General features: G+C 37.0%; 1 protein-coding gene across 7 annotated transcripts in view; it reads left to right on the top strand.

Annotated features, from left to right (window-relative positions):
- CDKL3 (cyclin dependent kinase like 3) overlaps positions 1-22089 on the top strand; it is an 86906-nt gene that overhangs the window by 17386 nt on the left and 47431 nt on the right. For all 7 annotated transcript variants that reach the window (XM_079917691.1, XM_079917690.1, XM_079917689.1 and 4 more), the window contains 2 exons: positions 15160-15272; positions 17300-17439. In XM_079917691.1, coding sequence (XP_079773817.1) covers positions 15160-15272; positions 17300-17439 — 253 coding nt within the window. The remainder of the gene's footprint in view (positions 1-15159; positions 15273-17299; positions 17440-22089) is intronic.

The raw sequence follows: 22089 nt of genomic DNA, 5'->3' as shown, positions 1-22089 counted from the left end.
ATGTATACTTCCATCACCAGATGGAAAAATAGAGTTTTGCAGGCTACCCCAGAAAACCCTCTATGTGTCCTATTCCACTTACAATACTCTTTCTAACCTCAAAAGTAGCCATGATATTGACTTTAAAAAAAAATTTTATTTATTTATTTTTGGCTGTGTTGGGTCTTCATGGCTGCGCACGGGCTTTCTCTACTTGCAGTGAGCGGGCGCTACTCTTCATTGCAGTGCACGGGCTTCTCATTGCAGTGGCTTCTCTTGTTGCAGAGCACGGGCTCTAGGCGCATGGGCTCAGTAGTTGTGGCTCACAGGCTCTAGAGCGCAGGCTCAGTAGTTGTGGCGTACAGGCTTCACTGCTCCACGGCATGTGGGATCTTCCCGGACCAGGCTCGAACCTGTGTCCCCTGCCTTGGCAGGCAGATTCTTAACCACTGCGCCACCAGGAAAGTCCCTTGACTTTTATTATAATCAGTTTCTTGCATTTTTAATAGTTTTATTACACAAAAGTGTATCTACTTAGTTTAATCTAGCCTTTTTAACTGACAGCTCTTTTAAAGATATGATTCACATACCATACAATTGACAGATTTAAAGTGTACAATTCAGTGGTTTTTAGTATATTTAGAGTCATGCAACCATTACCACATTCAATTTTAGAACATTTTCGTCACCCCAAAAAGAAATCCTGTGCTCATTAGCAGTCACTCCCCATTTCCTCCCAACCCTTCCTGGCCTAGGCAAACACCAATCTACTTTCATTTTCTCTGGATTTGCCTATTCTGGACATTTCATATAAGTGGAATTATGCAATATCTGGTCCTTTGGGACTGATTTATCTCACTTAACTATTTTCAAGATTCATCCGTGTTGCAGCATGTATTGGTACTTTATCTTTTTTGGCTGTATAATATCCATTTTATGGTTATTTACATTTTATTTACCCATTCATTAGTTGATAGACATTTTGATTGTTTCCACTTTTTGGCTATTATGAATAATACTGCTGTGAACATTTGTATACACATTTTACTGTGGACATGTGTCTTTATTTCTTTCGGGTATGTACCTAGGATTTGAAATTGTGGGTCATATGGTAACTCTATGTCGAATTTTTTTTTGTTTTTATTTTTTGCGGTACGCGGGTCTCTCACTGTCGTGGCCTCTCCCATTGCGGAGCACAGGCTCCGGACGCGCAGGCTCAGCGGCCATGGCTCACAGGCCCAGCCGCTCCACGGCATGTGGGATCTTCCCGGACCGGGGCACGAACCCGTGTCCCCTGCATCGGCAGGCGGACTCTCAACCACTGTGCCACCAGGGAAGCCCCATGTCGAGTTTTCTAAGGAAATGCCAGACTGTTTTTCAAAGTGTCTGCATCATTTTACTTTCCCACCAGCAGAGTATGAGGGTTACAAATTTCTCCACATCCTCACCAAGACTTGTTATTATCTGACTTTTGGATTCTGGTTATCCTAATGGGTGTGAAGTAGTATCTCATTATGGGTTTAATTTGCATTTCTTTGATGACTAATGATTGTTGAACTTCATTGTTGATCTTTTATGTGCTTATTGGACATTTATATATCTTCCTTGGAGAAATGTCTGTTCAGATCCATAGCCCATTTTTAAATTACATTGGCTTTTATTATTAAATTGGAAGAATTCTTCATACTCTAGATACAAATTCCTTATCAGGTATATATTTGCAAGTATTTTCTCTCACTCTGTAGTTGTCTCTTCATTTTCTTAATTGTGTCTTTTGTCACACAAATTTTTTTATTTTGATGAAGTCCATTCTATCTGTTTTTTCCATTTGTTGCCTATGCTTTTGGTGTCATATTTAAGAACCCTTTGCCAAATCCAAGGTTGTGAAAATTTACCCCTCTGTTTTGTTTTAAGAGGTTTATACTTCTAGTTCTTACATTTAAGTATTTCATCTGTTTTGAATTAATTTTTAATTAAATGTGAAGTTAATTTAATTAATTTAAATGAAGTTAATTTAATTAACCTCATTCTTTTGCATGTGTTTAGCCAGTTGTTCCAGCACCATTTGTTGGAGAGATGATTTTTTTCCCCTATTAAATGGTCATGGCACCCTTGATGAAAATCAGATGGTTTATTTATGGACTTCTGATTCTGTTCCATTGATCTGTATCTCTATCCTTGTTCTAGAACCACACTGTCTTGATTACCATTGCTTTGTAGCTAGTTTGAAATCAGGAAGTGTGAGTGCTGCAACTTTGTTCTTGTTTTTTAAGATTGTTTCGGCTGTTACGGGACCCTTGCAATTCCATGTGAATTTTAGGATCAGATTTATCAATTTTGTGGGGTTTTTGGCCGATAAGACAGCTAGGATTCTGATAGGGATTGCATATCTATAAATCAGTTTGGAGAATATTGCTGTCTTAATGTTAAGTCTGCTCATCTATGAACGTAAGATGTTTTCAGATCTTTAATTTCTTTCAACAATGCTTTATAGCTTTTAGCACATACATTTTACATTTTTTCATGGTAAGGCATTTTATTTTAAATATAGCAGTGTGTACATGTCAATCCCAAACTCCCAATATATCCCTCCCCACCACCCTTCCACCTGGTAACCACAAGTTCCTTCTCTTAGCCTGTGAGTCTGTTTTGTAAATAAGGTCAATTGTACCATTTTTTTTAGATTCCACATATATGCGATATCATGATATTTGTCTTTCTCTGTCTGATTTACTTCACTTAGTATGATAATATTCAGGTCTATCCATGTTGCTGCAAATGGCATTATTTCATTCTTTTTAATGGCTGAGTAATATTCCACTATATATATGTACCATATCTTCTTTATCCATTCATCTGTTGATAGACATTTATGTCTTCCATGTCTTGGGTATTGTAAACAGTGCTGCAATGAACACTGGGGTGCATGTATCCTTTCAAACCATGTTTTTCTCTGGATGTATGCCCAAGAGTGGGATTGTTGGATCATATGGTAGCTCTATTTTTAGTTTTTTAAGGAACCTCCATACTGTTCTCCATAGTGGCTTTACCAATTTACATTCCCACTAATAGTGTAGGAGGGTTCCCTTTCCTCTACACCCTCTCCAGCATTTATGTTTGTCGACTTTTTGATGATGGCCATTCTGACTGGTGTGAGGTGATATCTCATTGTAGTTTTGATGTGCATTTCTCTAATAATTAATGATGTTGAGCATCTTTTCATGTGCCTGTTGGCTATCTGTATGTCTTCTTTGGAGAAATGTCTCTTTAGGTCTTCCACCCATTTTCTGATTGGGTTTTCTGTTTTTCTGGTATTGAGCTGCATGAGATGTTTATAAATTTTGGAGACTAATCCCATGTCGGTTGCATCATTTGCAAATATTTTCTCTCATTCTGTGGGTTGTCTTTTTGTTTCGTTTATGGTTTTCTTTGCTAGGCGAAAGCTTTTGAGTTTAATTAGGCCCCATTTGTTACATTTTACATTATTTTGTTAAATTTATTCCTAAGTATTTTATTCTTTTATTTTCTTTTATTTCTTTTTTGCGGTACGCGGGCCTCTCCCTGCTGTGGCCTCTCCCGTTATGGAGCACAGGCTCTGGACGCGCAGGCTCAGTGGCCATGGCTCACGGGCCCAACCGCTCCGCGGCATGTGGGATCTTCCCGGACCGGGGCACGAACCTGTGTCCCCTGCATCGGCAGGCGGACTCTCAACCACTGCGCCATCAGGGAAGCCCTCTTTTATTTTTTTAATTAAAAAAATTTTTTTATTTTTGGCCACACAGCGTGGCATGTGTGATCTTAGTTCCCTGACCAGGGATCGAACCCACACCCCCTGCAGTGGAAGTGCAGAGTCTTAACCACTGGACCGCCAGGAGAGTCCCAGTATTTTATTCTTTTTGATGCTAGTGTAAATCAAATTTTCTTAATTTCATTTTCAGATTGTTCATTGCAAGTGTAAAAGAATTCAAGGGATTTTTGTGTATTGATCTTGTATCTTGCAACCTTGCTGAACTTATTAGTTCTAATAATTGTTTAGTGGATTTATACTTTCTGTATAAAAGATCATTATCTTTGGGTAGAGATAATTTTACTTCTTTTCTGGTCTGGATGCCTTCCATTTCTTTTTCCTGCCTAATTTCTTTGACCAGAACCTCCAGCCCAATGTTGAATAGAAGTGGTAAGAGCAGACATCCTTGTCTTATTCCAAATCTTAGGAGAAAAACTCCCCATCTTTTCACTATTAAGTATGATGTTAGCTGTGGGTTTTTCATAGGTACCCTTTGTTGTGTTGACAAAGTTTCCTTTTAATTCCTAGTTTATTGAGGGTTTTTATCATGGAAGGGTATTGGTCAAATGCTTTTTCTGCACCTGCTGAGATGATCATGTGAATTTTTGTTTTTTAATCTATTGATATAATGTATTACATTAATTGATTTTTCCATGTTGAGCTAACCTGTGTTCCTGGGATAAATCCCACTTAATCATGGTGTATAATTCTTTTTATATGTTGCTAGATTCAATTTGCTAGTATTTTGTTGAGAATTTTTGTGTCCATATGTGTAAAAGATATTGGTGTGTAGTTTTCTTTTCTAGTGATGTTTTTGTCTGATTTTGGTATCACGATAATACTGGTTTCTAAAAAGGAGTTGGGAACTGTTCATACTTCTTCTATTTTTTGAAAAGTTTGTGAAGAGTTCACATGATCATCTTCTTTAAATGTTTTGTGGAATTCAGTAGTGAAGCCCTCTGGGCCTGTGCTTTCCTTTGTGTGTAGTTTTTTGATTACTAATTCAAAATTTTCACTTGCTATGGGTTTATTTAGATTGTCTTTTTATTTTATTTTTTCCTGACTGCACCACACAGCATGTGGGATCTTAGTTCCCCAACCAGGGACCAAACTCGTGCCCCTTGCAGTGGAAGTGTGGAGTCTTAACCAATGGGCCACCAAGGAAGTACCTGTCGACTTCTTCCTGAACCAATTTCAGTAGTTTGTGTTTTTCTCAGAAACTATCCTTTAATCTGAATTCTCTAATTTGTTGGTATACAGTTATTCATTGTATTTTAAAAATATTTTATTCATTTATTTATTTGGTTGTGCCAGGTCTTAGTTGCAGCAGGCAGACTCCTTAGTTGAGGCTCACTGGCTCCTAAGTTGTGGCATGCGAACTCTTAGTTGGGGCATGCATGTGGGATATAGTTCCCTGACCAGGGATCAAACCCAGGCCCCCTTCATTGGGAGCTCAGAGTCTTAACCACTGCGCCACCAGGGAAGTCCCTGTTCATTGTATTTTTTGATAGTACTTTTTATGTTTGTAAGTTTGGTAGTCGTGTTACTTCTTTCATTTCTGATTCCAGTAATTTGAGTCTTCACTCTTTTTTTCTTAGTCATGCTAGCTAAATGTCGATTCTGTTGATTTTTACAGAGAACCAGCTTTTGGTTTCATTGATTTTCTCTATTTTAAAAAATTCTGTTACATTAGTTTTCACTCTAATCTAATCTAATAATGTTCCTTCCTTCTGGTTGCTGTAGTTTTAGTTTGCTCTGTTTTTTCCAGTGTCTTACAATGGAAGGTTAGGTTGTAGATTTGATATCTGTCTTAATTCTTTTTAAAAAAAATTAATTTTATTGAAGGGTATTTGATTTACAATGTTGTGTTAATTTCTGCTGTACAGCAAAGTGATTCAGTTATATTGATACATGGATATATATTCTTTTTCATATTGTTTTCTATTACGGTTTCTTACAGAATATTGAATATAGTTCCCTGGGCTATACAGTACCACCTTGTTGTGTATCCATTCTATATATAATAGTTTGCATCTGCTCATCCCAAACTCCCAATCCATCCCTCCCCCACCCCACCAGCCTCTTTGGCAGCCGCAAGTCTGTTCTCTATAACCTGTGAGTCTGTTTCTGTTTCTGTTTCATAGGTAAGTTGATTTATGTCATATTTTAGATTCCACATATAAGGGATGTCTCTTTGGCAGCCACAATTCTGTTCTCTATAACTTGTGAGTCTGTTTCTGTTTCTGTTTCATAGGTAAGTTGATTTATGTCGTATTTTAGATTCCACATATAAGGGATGTCATGTGGTGTCTGTCTTTCTCTTTCTAACTTACTTCACTAGTGTGATAATCTCTAGGTCCATCTGTGTTGCTGCAAATGGCATTATTTCATTCTTTTTTATGGCTGAGTAGTATTCCATTGTATATGTGTACCACATGTCCATTCATCTGTCAATGGACATTTAAGTTGTTTCCATGTCTTGGCTATTGTATATAGTGCTGCTGTGTAGATAGGGATAGGTGTGTTGTCTGTCTTAATTCTTAATATAGGCATTTATAGTTGTAAATTTCTCTCTAAGCACTGCTTTACCTACATACCCTAAATTTTGTTTTGTTTCTTCATTTTCGTTCATCTCAAAGTATTTTCTGTTTTCCCTTTTGATTTCTTCTTTGATACATTTGTTATTTAGTAATGTGTCATTTCCCAAATTTTCCTACTACTTATATCTAATTGTATTCTATTGTGATAGGAGAATATACTTTATATCATTTCTGTCTTTTTAAATTTATTGAGGTTTGTTTATGGCCTACCATATAGTCTATCTTGGTGAATGTTCCATGTGACTTGAGAGAATGTGTATTCTGTTATTGGATGAAGTATTCGATAGATGTCTATTAGGTCTAACTGGTTTATAGTATTATTCAAGTCTTCTATTTCCTTGTTGATCTTCTGTCCAGTTGTTCTCAACATGTTTATATTGTTATAGCTTTCTGATGAATTGACACTTTTATCATTATAACATTATCTCTAGTAACATTTTCTGTTTGAAGTCTACTTTGTCCAGTTTTCTTGTGCTTGTTGTTTGCATGATGTAGCTTTTTCATTCCTTTTACTTTCAATCTGTTTGTATCTTTGAATAAATGTGTAAAATTTATTAAATGTGTCTCCTGTAAACAGCGTATAGTTGAATTATGTTTTTTTGAAATTCAGGCTGACAATCTCTGCCTTTTAAGTAGATTGTTGAATCTATTCACATTTAATGTTATTAGTGATATAGTTGGATTTACACCTGCTTTTTTTAATATATCCTTTTTTTAAAAAAAATAAATTTATTTATGTATTTATTTTATTTTTGGCTGTGTTGGGTCTTTGTTGCTGTGCACGGGCTTTCTCTAGTTGTGGCGAGCGGGGGCTACTCTTCATTGCGGTGCGCGGACTTCTCATTGCGGTGGATTCTCTTGTTGTGGAGCACAGGCTCTAGGCACGCGGGCTTCAGTAGTTGTGGCATGTGGGCTCAGTAGTTGTGGCTTGCGGGCTCTAGAGCACAGGCTCAGTAGTTGTGACACACAGGCTTAGTTGCTCCACGGCATGTGGGATGTTCCCAGACGAGGGCTCGAACCTGTGTCCCCTGCATTGGCAGGCAGATTCATAACCACTGCACAACCAGGGAAGCCCACACATCTGCTTTATTTCTTTATTTGTGTCTCATGTCCTTTTTGTTCCTCTGTTCCCATTTTACTGCTTTCCTTTTTCATTAAGTGAATATCTTGTAATGTATCAATTCAATTTCTTTTTTTCTTTTTTTTTTTTTTTGGCCACGCTGTGCGGCATGTGGGAATCTTAGCTCCCCAACCAGGGTTTGAACCTGTGCCCCCTGCATTGGAAGTGTGGAGTCTTACCCATTGGACAGCCAGGGAAGTCCCTCAATTCAATTTCTTTAATGATTTTTTTTTTTACTATAGGTTTTGGAGATTTGTTTAGTGGTGGCTCTAGTGTTTATTATGTGCACCTTAAATTATCATAATCAGCTTCAGATTTATATTAGCTTAATTCCAGTGATATATATACATAGAAAACTTACTCCTATATAGCTTTATTCCCTTTTCTGTCTTTTTGTGATATTTTTGCTGTGTATAATAATTTATTAATGTTACAAACCCCAAAATACCTTGTTGTCATTATTACTTTATAATCTATAGTAATTTCCTTAGCCAAAACAGTTTTGCTCTCTCTTACCTCCTTTTTGCTGTTATTGGCAAATAATGTTACACATACATTACATTTCTATATGTTATAGGCCCAACAATATACTATATGCATAGTATTTTATACAATTGCTTTTAAAATAAATCAAGAGAATAAAAGAGGAAAATAGGAATTTATACTGTCTTTTTTTCTTCTGGTTTTATTGAGATGTAATCGACGTACAGCACTATATAAGTTTAAGGTATACAGCATAATGATTTGACTCACATACATCATGAAATGATTATCACAGTAAGTTTGGTAAACATCTATCATCTCACATAGATACAAAATTAAGGAAGTAGAAACTAATTTTTCTGTGTGATGAGAATTCTTAAGATTTACTCTCTTACAACTTTTATATGTAACATACAGCAGTGTTAATTATATTTATCATTATCCCTTGTACTTATTTATCTTATATCTGGAAGTTTATACTTTTGACTACCTTTATCCATTTTACCCTCCCCCCACATCCCCCTGCCTCTGCTGTAACCACAAATCTAATCTCGTTTTCTATGAGTTTGTTTGTTTCTAAAGTATTGGGTTGGCCAAAAAGTTCGTTTGGGTTTTTCCATAACATCTTACAGAAAAACCCGAACGAACTTTTTGGCCAACCCAATGTAATTGACCTATAACCCTCTGTGATTTGATATTTCTATACATTTCAAATAATCACCATGATAAATTTAGTTATGATATGTCATCATACAAAAATATTACATAGTTACTGACTATGTTCACCATACTGTATGTTTCATCCTTTTGGCGCATTTATTTTGTAACTGGAAGTTTGTACCTTTTAACTCCCCTCACCTAGTTCTCTTCCCCCACCCACTTCCCCTCTGGCAACCACATGTTTGTTCTCTATATCTATAATTCTGTTTCTGTTTTGTTATGTTTGTTCATTTGTCTTATTTTTAAAATTCCACATATAAGCGATATCATACAGTATTTGTCTTTCTCTGTCTGAATTATTTCACTTAGCATACCGTCTAGGTCCATCCATGTTGTCGCAAATGGCAAAATTTCATTCTTTTTTATGGTTAAGTAATGTACAGTCTTTTATAATAACATAAGTACCTTTACTTGGGCTCATTGTTTTTTGTGTGGACTTGAATTACTGTCTGGGGTCACTTGTTTTTAGCCTGAAAAACTTCCTTTAGTATTTCCTGTTACACAGGCGTGCTGGTAACAGATTCTCTTAGTTTTTGTTTATCTGGGGAAGTCTTTATTTCACCTTCATTTTTAAAAGATAACTTTGCTGGATATAGGATTTTTAGTTAATAATTTTTTCTTCGAGCAGCTTGAATATGTTGTACCACTGCCTTCTGGCCTAGATTGGTTTTTTTTAATATTTATTTATTATTTATTTTTATTTATCTGTTTTGGCTGTGCTGGGTCTTAGTTGCAGCATGCGAGATCTCCTTAGTTGCGGCATGTGGACCCTTGGTTATATCGTATAAACTCTTAGTTGCAGCATGCATGCAGGGTCTAGTTCCCCGACCAGGGATCGAACCCAGGCCCCCTGCACTGAGAGTGTGGAGTCTTACCCAGTGGACCACCAGGGAAGTCCCCGGCCTAGATTGTTTTTAGTGGGAAGTCAACTGTTAATCTTAAGGAGATTCCTCTGTAAGTGATGAATTATTTTTCTCTTGCTGTTTTGAAGTTTTTCTCCACACTCACCCAGGATTTAGCCTCAGGAACAGGTAACTGGGGGAAATATGAGAAATACTGAAGTTTTCCTCTTGGGAATAAAGCCCTCTGACTGGGAGCTAGGGAAAAAGGAAGCCTGAAGTTCTTGGCTGGAACTGTGTAGGATAGTGTCTTTGCCTTACTGAGCTAGAGTGGAGGAGGGAGAGAGTGGTCTTGATTCAAATACCACAGACTCATCTTTTTAAACAAATTTTCATAGATTTTCTCTTTTTTAAAATAATTAATTAATTAATTAGGTTGTGCCAGGTTTTAGTTGCGACACTTGGGTTCCTTAATTGCGGCTTGCCAGCTCCTTAGTTGGGCATGTGAACTCTTAGTTGCAGCATGCATGTGGCATCTAGTTCCCTGACCAGGGATTGAACCTGGGCCCCCTGCATTGGGAGCTTGGAGTCTTAACCACTGTGCCACCAGGGAAGTCCCTTCATAGATTTTCTTGAATAGATTTTTCTTCATTTGCTATTTGCCCTTAGGACTATTTCTAGAGGTTTTAATTGTTGTGGGTTTTTTTTCATAATTTTCACCAGTTTCACTGGAGAGTAGGTCAGCAGATCTCCAAGTCCTTCCCCCACTGTTTGCCCTTAGGACTATTTCTAGAGGTTTTGATTATTGTGGGGTTTTTTTTCATAATTTTCAGCAGTTTCACTGGAGAGTAGGTCAGCAGATCTCCAAGTTCTTCCTCCATGTGATTCTTTTTAATCCTCCTCTTATTCCTGCATGTTATCCTAGGATTTATTCATACTTCAGGTAATGGGGGAGCCCATTAAGATTAGCACTGCAGTGACAATCAACTATATGTATTTTGTCTCCTATTGCTCTTTGAAAGGCCTGCCTAGATAATTCTTTACAGTTCTGCAGATAATGCCTTACCTTACCAAACTGAACTGTGAAAGTTCAGAACAAGCTGGGAAAAAGTGAACTTATTTGTGTAGGAGTGTTTTTAGTGCCTCTGTTAGAAGTGGAGGAGGTGAGTAAGAATTTCATACTGTAGGGAGAGTGCCTAAAAATAATTTACTTAAAACTTTGAAGGCAATAAGTTGGTCTTAATTTTAGTGTTTCTCACTAAAACTTAAAAATTTCTATTAAGTTCTTTTTTTTCTTTTCTTTTTTTCTTATTGGAGTATAACTGCCTTACAATGTTGTGTTAGTTTCTGCTATAAGTTCTTAAAACTTGTGAAGTAAGCAAGCTTTTAAGTTCCTATTATCCAGTTTTTGTTGTAATGTGGGCTTAACAAATTGTATACACCACAGTTAAGTCATTTGTTCCTTAAAATCATTATCTAGCAATACACACAGACACACATCTTCCTTTTAAACAGAAATAGGAACATACTATATATATTGTATAGAATCTTGCTTTTTTTCTCCCTTGTAATTTTTTAAATTAATATACTTTACTTTTTTAGAGCAGTTTTATGTTTATAGAAAAATTGAACAGAAAGTACAGGGTTTCCCTATATGTCCTTTACCCCTACCCACACAGCACAGTTTCCCTATTATTAACATCTAACATTAGTTTGGTACATTTGTTAGAATTGATAAACCAATATTTATACATTATCATTAATTAAAGTCCATAGTTTATATTAATATTCAGTCTTTGTATTGTGTTTCCTATGGGTCTTGACAAATGTATAATGTCATGTATCTACCATTATGGTATCATACAGAATAGTTTCACAGCCCCCAAAATCCTCTGTGCTCTACCATTTTATCTTTCCCTCCTTTTCCCTGGACCCCTGGCAACCACTGATCTTTTAAATCTCTCTATACACTTGCCTTTTCTGGACTGTCGTATAATTGGAGTCATACATTATGCAACCTTTTCAGACAGCTTCTTTCACTTAGCAATGTGTATTTAAGGTTCCTTCATATTTTTTATGGCTTGATAGCTCATTTCTTTGTAATCATTTAATATTCCATCGTATGTATGTCTGACAGTTTGTTTATCCATTCACCTGATGAAAGATATCTTACCTGCTTTCAAGTTTTGGCACTTATGGATAAAGCTGCTATGAGCATTCATCTGCAGGTTTTTTGTGGACATAAGTTTTTCAACTCATTTGGCTAAATACCAAGGAGTGCAATTTTTGCTGGATTGTATGGTAAGACTATGTTTGGCTTTGTTAGAAGCTGTCAAACTGTCTTCCAAAGTGGCTGTATCATTTTGCATTCTCAACAGCAATGAGTGAGAATTCTGTTGCTCCACATCCTTACCAGCATTTGGTATTGTCAGTGTTTTAGATTTTAGCCATTCTAATAGGTGTTTGGTGGTATCTATCTCACTGTTTTAATTTTCAGTTCCCTGATGACATATGATGTTGAACATCTTTTCATATGCTTATTTGCCATGTGTATATCTTCTTTGGTGAGGTGTCTGTTCAGATATTTTGCCCAATTTTTAATTTGATTGTTTTCTTTATTTATTTGGTTGCACAGGGTCTTAGTTGTGGCCAGTGGGCTCCTTAGTTGCAGATCAGCAGCTCCTTAGTTGCGGCTCAGCAGCTCCTTAATCGCAGCACGTGGGCTCCTTAGCTGTACCATGCAAACTCTTAGTTGTGGCATGCATGTGGGATCTAGTTCCCTGACCAAGGATCGAACCCGGGCCCCCTGCATTGGGAGTGTGGAGTCTTATTCACTGTGCCACCAGGGAAGTCCCTGATTGTTTTCTTATTATTGAGTTTTAAGAGTGCTTTGTATATTTTGGATGCAGCTCATTTATCAGTTATGGGTTTTGCAAATATTTTCTCCAACTGTGTGGCTTCTCTTTTCAGTCTCTTAACAGTGTCTTTCACAGAGCAAAAGTTTTAAATTTTAATGATGTACTTCTTAGCCATTTTTTCTTTTGTGGATTATGCTTTTAGTATTGTATCTAAAAACTCATCACCAAACACAAGGTCATCTAGATTTTCTCCTATATTATTGTCTAGAAGTTTATAGTTTTGCATATTACATTTAGGTCTACGATCCATTTTGAGTTAATTTTTGTGAAAAGTGCAAGCTCTATGTCTAGGTTCATTTCTTCTTGCATATGGATTTCTAGTTGTTCCAGTATCACTTATTAGAAGGACTTTCTTTCCTGAATTGCCTTTGCTCCTTTGTCAAAGATCAGTTGAGGGGCTTCCCTGGTGGCACAGTGTTGAGAGTCCGCCTGCTGATGCAGGGGACATGGGTTCGTGCCCCGGTCCGGGAAGATCCCACATGCTGCGGAGCGGCTGGGCCCGTGAGCCATGGCCACTGAGCCTGCGCGTCCGGAGCCTGTGCTCCGCAACGGGAGAGGCCACAACAGTGAGAGGCCCGCATACCGCAAAAAAAAAAAAAAAGAAAAAAAGATCAGTTGAGTATATTTCTGTGAGTCTATTTCTGGGCACTGTATACTGTTTTCTTGATCTTTTTGTCTATTTTTTCACCAATATCACACTGTCTCACATACTGTAGCTTTATAGTACATTTTGAAGTCAGATAGTGTCTTTCTTCTGACTTTGTTCTTGTTCAACATCATGTTGGCTTTTCTGGTTCTATTGCCTTTCCATATAAACTTTAGAATCAATTTATTGATATCCAAATTGGATTTTTTAAAATAAATGTATTTATTTTTGGCTATGTTGGGTCTTCATTGCTGCGCTCAGGCTTTCTCTAGTTGCGGTGAGCGGGGGCTACTCTTTGTTGCAGTGCGTGGGCTTCTCACTGTGGTGGCTTCTCTTGTTGTGGAGCATGGGCTCCAGGCACGCAGGCTTCAGTAGTTGTGGCTTGCGTGCTGTAGAGCGCAGGCTCAGTAGTTGTGGTGCATGGGCTTAGTTGCTCCGCGGCATGTGGGATCTTCCCAGACCAGGGCTCGGACCCGTGTCCCCTGCATTGGCAGGTGGATTCTTAACCACTGCGCCACCAAGGAAGTCCTCTCCAAATTGGATTTTGATTGGGACTGCGTTGAATCTATAGATCAAGTTGGGAAGAACTGACATCTTGACAATATTGAGTTTTCGTATACATGAACATGGAATGTCTCTCCATTTATTATATTTAGATCTCCTCTGATTTCTTTAATGAATCTTGCTTTTTTTTTACTTGAGAGCTTATTTCAGAGATCACTTTATATTAACACATGCAGATAGACCTACCTTATTCTTTTTAACAACTAATATTTCATTGTGTGGTTGTACAAAAACTTACATAGCTATTCCCGTATTGATGGATGTCTAGGTTGTTCCCAATCTTTCTACTACAAACAGTGCTGCAGTGAAATTCTCTTATAATTTATCTTTGTGCACATGTGTGAGTAGATCTTTGGATAAGTTCTTAAGAATAAAGGTGTTTAGTCAAAAGTATGTACATTTAAAATTTTAGTAGCTTTTGCCAATTTTCCTCCAAAGAAGTTGTTTAAATTTATACTCCCAGAGCAGTACATGTGAGTATTCATTTTCCATAGCCTCACCAACATAGCAGTTATCAAATTTTATAATTTTTGTCAGTTGGATCAGTGAAAAATAGATCTCCTTATAGTGTTTATTTATAATTTCTTCTGAATGTAAGTTTGGGCATCTTTTTATCTATTTAAAAAACTGATTAGGGGCTTCCCTGGTGGCGCAGTGGTTGAGAATCTGCCTGCCAATGCAGGGGACACGGGTTCGAGCCCTGGTCTGGGAAGATCCCACATGCCATGGAGCAACTGGGCCCGTGAGCCACAATTACTGAGCCTGCACGTCTGGAGCCTGTGCTCCGCAACAACAGAGACCGCGATAGTGAGAGGCCCGTGCACCGCGATGAAGAGTGGCCCCCGCTTGCCACAACTAGAGAAAGCCCTCGCACAGAAACGAAGATCCAACACAGCCATAAATAAATAAATTAATTAAATTAAAAAAAAAACTGATTATGTGGGGAAAAAAAGCTTGAATTATGGATGACTCACAATGCATTAAGATAAATAAAGTAAGTGGTAAAATATTTAAGATTTTTACTTTCTAAGTACAAGATGATTTTAGTATTCAGCTATTCTACGTCATAAACCATTTATCATAATGTCCTTATATAAGTATTTGAAACAGTTTTAGCATTATAATTAATTATTTTGGACTGCTACATGGCTTCTCATGCAACTTAAATATAAACTAAGTTACTAATAAAACATGATAATATTTAATATATATCCTAAAGTTGCTATATGATATTGTAGTGAAAATTGATAAATGATACCACTTAACCATTCTGTTTTCTTTAGCCTTAAGTTTATTTTAAAAGTTCTTTTTTAGGGAATTCCCTGGTGATCCAGTGGTTAGGACTCTGTGCTTCCACTGCAGGGGGCATGGGTTCGATCCCTGGCTGGGGAACTAAGATCCCACAAGCCCCACAGTGCAGCCAAAAAAAAAAAAAAAAGTTTTTTCAGAAAAGATGTTTTATATATTTTTCTATGAAAAGTGATTTATTGTTGTCTGTTTCAGACCTGTGGATATCTGGGCTTTGGGCTGTATGATCATTGAGATGGCCACTGGAAATCCCTATCTTCCTAGCAGCTCTGATTTGGATTTACTTCATAAAATTGTTTTAAAAGTAGGTAGGTATTACTGAAATATACTGTTAAATGCCTCAAATAAGTGTTTCCAGATCAATTCTGCTTGATTTTCAAATTTAGTGTTTTCTTTATAAGAACAGGGAAGCATATTTTTTTGATAGATGGGAGTAGATGAATGCTGTGGGCTGATAAAAAAGGTAGAAAATTCTCCTCCTTTTTTTTTTTCTTAATATAAATTTATTTATTTATTTATTTTTGGCTGCATTGGGTCTTTGTTGCTGCACGCAGGCTTTCCCTAGTTGTGGTGAGCGGGGCCTGCTCTTCATGGCGATGCTCGAGCTTCTCATTGCAGTGGCTTCTCTTGTTGTGGAGCATGGGCTCTAGATGCATGGGCTTCAGTAGTTGTGGTACACGGGCTCTAGAGCACAGGCTCAGTAGTTGTGGTACACTGGCTTAGTTGCTCCGTGGTGTGTGGGATCTTCCTGGACCAGGGATCGAACCCGTGTCCCCTGCATTGGCAGGCGGATTCTTAACCACTGCACCACCAGGGAAGTCCCTCTCCTCTGTTTTTGAAGATAATATTTTTCTTTGCCAGGATGCAAATAGCTATGCCATGTTTTGATGGTTGATACTAAGAAAAATAGTAAAATAGGAACCTACTTCAATTTGTCTGAAAGTTGTTTTAAAATTTTGGCTTCTACAAATATTTGCTTCTTTCAGAGAGGACTTTTGAGTAATAGAGTTGATTTTGATGTTTTTTAAAAGTGCTTGGAGGACTTCCCTGTTGGCACAGTAGTTAAGAATCTGCCTGCCAATGCAGGGGACATGGGTTCGAGCCCTCATCTGGGACGATCCCACATGCCATAGAGCAACTAAGCCTGTGCACCACAACTACTGAGCCTGCGCTCTAGAGCCCACGAGCCACAACTACTGAGCCCTGACGCCACAACTACTGAAGCCCATGCAACCAGGGCCCGTGCTCCACAAGAGAAGCCACCGCAATGAGAAGCCCGTGCACCGCAACAAAGAGTAGCCCCCACTCGCCACAACTAGAGAAAGCCCACGTACAGCAATGAAGACCCAATACAGCCAAAACAAATAAATAAATAAATTTATAATAAATAAAGTGCTTGGAAATAGAAAACCAATTATTTACTGAGAAAACTTTTTTTAAACCACAGTAGATAAGCAGAGAGCTCATCTGCTTTGATTACCAAAACATTTTCATGATTAGCATTGCTCATGGAGTTTCAAGGATTTTATATATATATACCTCTGAATGAGGAGCTTGAGGAGCCTTTTTTGTGGTGAGGAAGCTATACATAAACATGTAATTACAGGATCGTGAGAAAGGTACTGTTAACAACTATAAAAACCGTGAATCTGGGTAAATATTGATTAAAGATACAGTTCAGAGCCTTAAAGCATCATACTTTTTTCTGTCATCTTTAAAGTTCTGGTTATGAGATTAATGTTAGAAGGACCTCTAGAGACGGTGGGATCAATTTTGTTATTTTACAAATGAGGAAACCAAGGCACAGAAAAGGAAGATTTGCCCAAGGTCACAGAATTAGTTATAGCAGAGCTAGTGCTAGAATTTAGCTCTCTCCACTCCTATTTATAGTTCTTTCCATTCTACTACTACTCTATAGCCTTGTTTCTTCTTTGCAGAATTCCTATTTATATATAATTTTAGTATTTTAGCCGTTTTGAGTAAGGGTTTGCTGATGAACACTTGCTAGTTAAACCATTTATATACCCTTATAGAAATATGTAAAAGTTTGAATGTGCCTTTTCTAATGGCATTATATGTCTTGTATTTTGGGAAAAGAATATGCACATGTGGTTTTATATTTTCTACTGCCTATGTACTATCAATAGATTACTGGGGAAACTCACATTTTTTTATGCTGTATTCAGATAGTTTCTTGTTCAACTTTAAAAAATTAAAAGAACTTAACTGTTATTCTCCCTTTTTAGTAATTTAATGCAGACTACATAACAATTTATTATTTTGATTGTAGAATAATTTCCTGGTTTTCTTATGTATATATTTTTTCTCTTTTCAGGCAATTTGACACCTCACTTGCAGAATATCTTTTCCAAGAATCCCATTTTTGCTGGGGTGGTCCTTCCTCAAGTTCAACACCCCAAAAATGCAAGAAAAAAATACCCAAAGCTAAATGGATTGTTGGCAGATATTGTTCATGTATGTTAAGAGATTAAGGACTTATACTGGGAAATTTGCATAAATTATAATACAGTTTTAGGATATTACTTTAATGAGATTCCAAAAGGATTCATGAAGTAATGTTATCTGTTAAAAGTTACTATATTCCTCTGTCTTTATGTCTTAAGTTCAGAAAAATTAAAAGTCACAGGCTGTTAGAAATGAAAGGCCCCTGGGGTAATCCTGTCTATTATTTTTTGTTTATCCCAATTTTATTGATAATTAGGGATAAACTGGAAAATTTTAAGGACTTACCATGTTTATCAACACCTCTTAACAGCCAGTCTTCCTAGCAGTCTACCCAAGGGATTTGTTCCTTGTACAGTGGTATTCTAAGGTACGCACAAGGCGTTCGCAGCTGCAGTTTTAATGTTGTTTCAGGATACACCAGTACCAAAATTCAGGTTGAATCAGAGGAAGCAAAACATTATATAGCACTTTTAAATTAGTTTAAAATTTAAATTTTATTTTGAACTACATAATAAATATACCAGCATACTTAGTACAAAATTCAAAATGTGAGAGAGTTACTTGCTTCTATTTATTTTCTCTTTCCAGCCAATTTCCTTTCCCAGGGTCAACTAAGGTATCTTGTTTCCAATGTACAGCCCTTAAAAAAGTGGTTACCTAAATTTCAAAGCAAGTATAGTGTGATGTTTATAAGAAGGGGCTCTGGATTCACATGAACTTTGTTTAAAACTCAGCTCTGTCACTAATTAGCTCTGTAAACTTGAGCAAGTCAGTCTCCGTGCCTCAGTTTACTGGGCTGTAAAACAACATTAACAATATTTATTTTCTGGAGCTGGAGGATTAAATGAGGTAATGGTAGAAATATTCTCAGCACAGAGCCTTGAAGAAGCTATCAACAAATGTTGTTAATGTTCACTGTTGTTGCTGTTATTTAGATAAAATTAAACATATGACATGTAACATCTAAAGACTATTATCAAAGGAAGAAAGTTGTTTCTTTGGTACTTGGAAAGAATTAGAGTTTATTAAAGGATAAGACTTGTTTACTACATTTTCACTTCAGTTTCTTTCTTTTTTCATGTCATAGTTTTGATCATACAAAGAATACCTAATGATCATAAGAAAAATAGGAATACTTGATAAACAAAGAGGAGAAGTTAAGATTTTCCCAACCCCACAATCCAGGAAAAATTACTATTAACATTTTGGTTTATATACTTCTGGGCTTTTCCCAACCAACTACAAGCATAGAAGTTTATGCTTTTTAAAAGGTATCATACTTTACACACTGCTATGTAATCTGTTTATTTTCACTTAGCAGTATATTTTAAGCATACTACCATGTCAGTAAGTATGGAGCTACATCATAATTTTAGGGCTTACATAGTGTTTCATTGTATGACTGTACTATAGTTTATTTAACTGATCTTGCAATTTGGACATTTGTTTTCAGGTTTTTTCTCTCACTATTGGTAAAGTTGCTACAGTGAACATCTTTTTGTTTTTGTTTTTGTTTTTGTTTTGTGGTACGCGGGCCTCTCACCGCTGTGGCCTCTCCCGTTGCGGAGCACAGGCTCCGGACGCGCAGGCTCAGCGGCCATGGCTCACGGGCCCAGCCGCTCCGCGGCATGTGGGATCTTCCCAGACCGGGGCACGAACCCATGTCCCCTGCATCGGCAGGCAGACTCTCAACCACTGCGCCATCAGGGAAGCCCAGTAAACATCTTTTATATGTTTTTATGAACTTGTATTGTTGGGATAAATTCCTAGAAGTGTGACTAGTGGACCAAAGGGTTTACACTTTTTAGGACTTTTGATATATTTTGCTGTTTTTTTCTCCAGAAAGGTTTCATTAATTTATACTCAAGTAGCACTGGATATAAATCTCCATTCTCAATCTAACATTGATTATTATAATTTTTTTATTTTTAAATTTTATTTATTTATTTTTGGCAGCATTGGGTCTTCGTTGCTGTGTGCAGGCTTTTCTCTAGTTGTGGCAAGTGGGGCTACTCTTCATTGTTGTGCATGGGCTTCTCATTGTGGTGGCTTCTCTTGTTGAGGAGCACGGGCTCTAGGTGCGTGGGCTTCAGTAGTTGTGGTGCATGGGCTCAGTAGTTGTGGCTCTCGGGCTCTAGAGCACAGGCTCAGTAGTTGTGGCTCACAGGCTTAGTTGCTCCTCAGCATGTGGGATCTTCCTGGACCAGGGCTCGAACCTGTGTCCCCTGCATTGGCAGGCGGATTCTTAACCACTGCACCACTAAGGAAGTCCCAGAATATTATAATTTAAAAAATATTTGCCAACTTAATAAACTAGAAATAAAATACCTTTCTTAAAATTGCACTTAGGGCGTTACAGGAAAGTTGGATATTTTACTAATATTAATTGGTCATTTGTATTTCTTATTTTAAGAATCCTTAACCTATTTGTCATTTCAAGTATCTTTTTATATTGATTTGCAAAATAATAAACAAATTAGTCTTTTGTTGTATATGTTGTAACTACTTTTTTTCAACTTGAATAATCTGATGATTTGGAATGCCACATTTATCGTAGACAAAATGCTTGTACGTGCTTGGGTCTGTTTCTATTTTGTTGACTTCTCTCTTTATTCTAGTACAGATACAGTTTTGATTGATTAGTGTAACTTTAAAATACATCTTTTTGTTTTTTGGCTGCACCGCACGGCTTGTGGAATCTTAGTTCCCTGACCAGAGATTGAACCCAGGCTCTGGCAGTGAAAGCGCCTAGTCCTAACCACTGGACCACCAGGGAATTCCCTAAAATACATCTTAATACCTGGTGTAGAGCATGTATTTTTTTCCTAGATTTAAATTTTTTAAACAATTTTATTATGGTATAATTTCTGTACAGTAAACTATATGTACTTCAGATGTATAATTTGATGAGTTGATAGATGTATACACCTGTGAAACCACCACTACAACAAAGATACCTAACATTTCCATCACTCCCCAAAATGTTCTTGCGTCCTTTTGTAATCCATCTTTCCCTTCATTCCTATCCCCAGATAACCACTGATTTATTTGTAACTATAGTTTACATTTTCTAGAATAGTCTACAAATGGAATCAAACAGGATATACTTTTTTATGTCAGGCTTCTTTATCAGCATTGTAGTCTAGAGATTCAGTTCATGTTTTTGTGTGTATCGGTAGTTTGTTCCTTTTTATTGCTGAGTAGTATTACATTGTATGGATATATCACAATTTTTTATCTATTCTCCTGTTTTGGGTTGTTTCCTCTTTTTGGCTTTTACAAATAAAATTGCTATTAACATTCACTTATAAGTCTTTGTGTAGATGTGTATTTTTATTTTCAGGGGGAACTGCCAGTCTGTTTCTCAAAGTATGGTGTTTTACATTTTCCAAACTAGGGCAAGTATTTAAATTTTGTGAATTATGTTATTCACAGAAAGAATATCTATCTGCTTCTAATAGGCTATGACCTTTTAGCATTTTTCTTCCTAAGTTTTGTTGTTGGATAACTATTATGTTCTAATATAAGCACGTATTTTTAGCTAGTTGCGGTCTTAAGGATCTGAATATTCCCACATCATAAAGATAATGGACTCAGTTTTACTTTGTGAGTCAACTTCTTTTAAATTGTGGTAAAAAACACATAACATATAATCTATCCTCTTACCAAATTTTAATATGTACAGTACAGTGTTGTTAACTATATTCACATTGTTGTATAGCAGATCTCTACGACTTTTTCTGTGAATCAATTTAAACGTACACCTTTTGAAATAAACAAAAGTGTAATAAATTGTATGCAGTTACTTTGGATATTCTGGACTTTAACTATCTTTTATATTTATGAGATCTTAGACAAATTACTTGTCCTCTCTGGGCCTTAGTCTTCTCATCTGTACAGTGAGGATAGTAATACTACCCACCTTGTAGGACTGTTGTTGGGATCAAGTAATAGGAAGAGGCTAGATAGAGTGTTGTATGGCACATAGTAAGCATAAATAAAAGTTAACTATTAGTAGTATGTTTTGCCGCTTTTTAGAGGAAGAATGAATATTATAAGGTAAATAGCTTTTATTCAAATTCTGTCTTTAATATTTTGATTAAAGAAATGTGTTCTATTTATAATTATTTAATTATATATAGATTCATTATGTGCATCTTATTATCCAAAACTCTTTTTTTTAATAATTTAAATTTTTATATTTATTTTATTTATTTTTAAAGGCTGCATTGGGTCTTCGTTGCTGTGCGTGGGCCCTCTCTAGTTGCGGCGAGCGGGGGCCACTCCTCGCTGTGGTGCGCGGGCCTCTCACCGTGGTCGCCTCTCCTGCTGCAGAGCACAGGGTCTAGGTGCGCGGGCTTCAGTAGCTGTGGCATGCGGGCTTCAGTAGCTGTGGCACGCGGGCTTCAGTAGCTGTGGCACGTGGGTTCAGTTGCTCCGCAGCATGTGGGATATTCCTGGACCAGGTCTCGAACCTGCATCCCCTGCATTGGCAGGCAGACTGTTAACCACTGCGCCACCAGGGAAGCCCCTTATCCAAAACTCTTACTTCCATTGTCTCTTTTTGTTTTGTGGGGGTTTTTTTGGTTCTCTATTCAGTTGAAGTCCTCCCAAGTTAGGGAAACAGAAAAGAGCTGTTCTGATACTGCGTTATTGAAA

Source organism: Stenella coeruleoalba, assembly GCF_951394435.1.
Source record: "Stenella coeruleoalba genome assembly, chromosome: 3".
Classification (NCBI taxonomy): Eukaryota; Metazoa; Chordata; class Mammalia; order Artiodactyla; family Delphinidae; genus Stenella; species Stenella coeruleoalba.
This window is presented reverse-complemented; position numbering and strand designations above follow the sequence as displayed.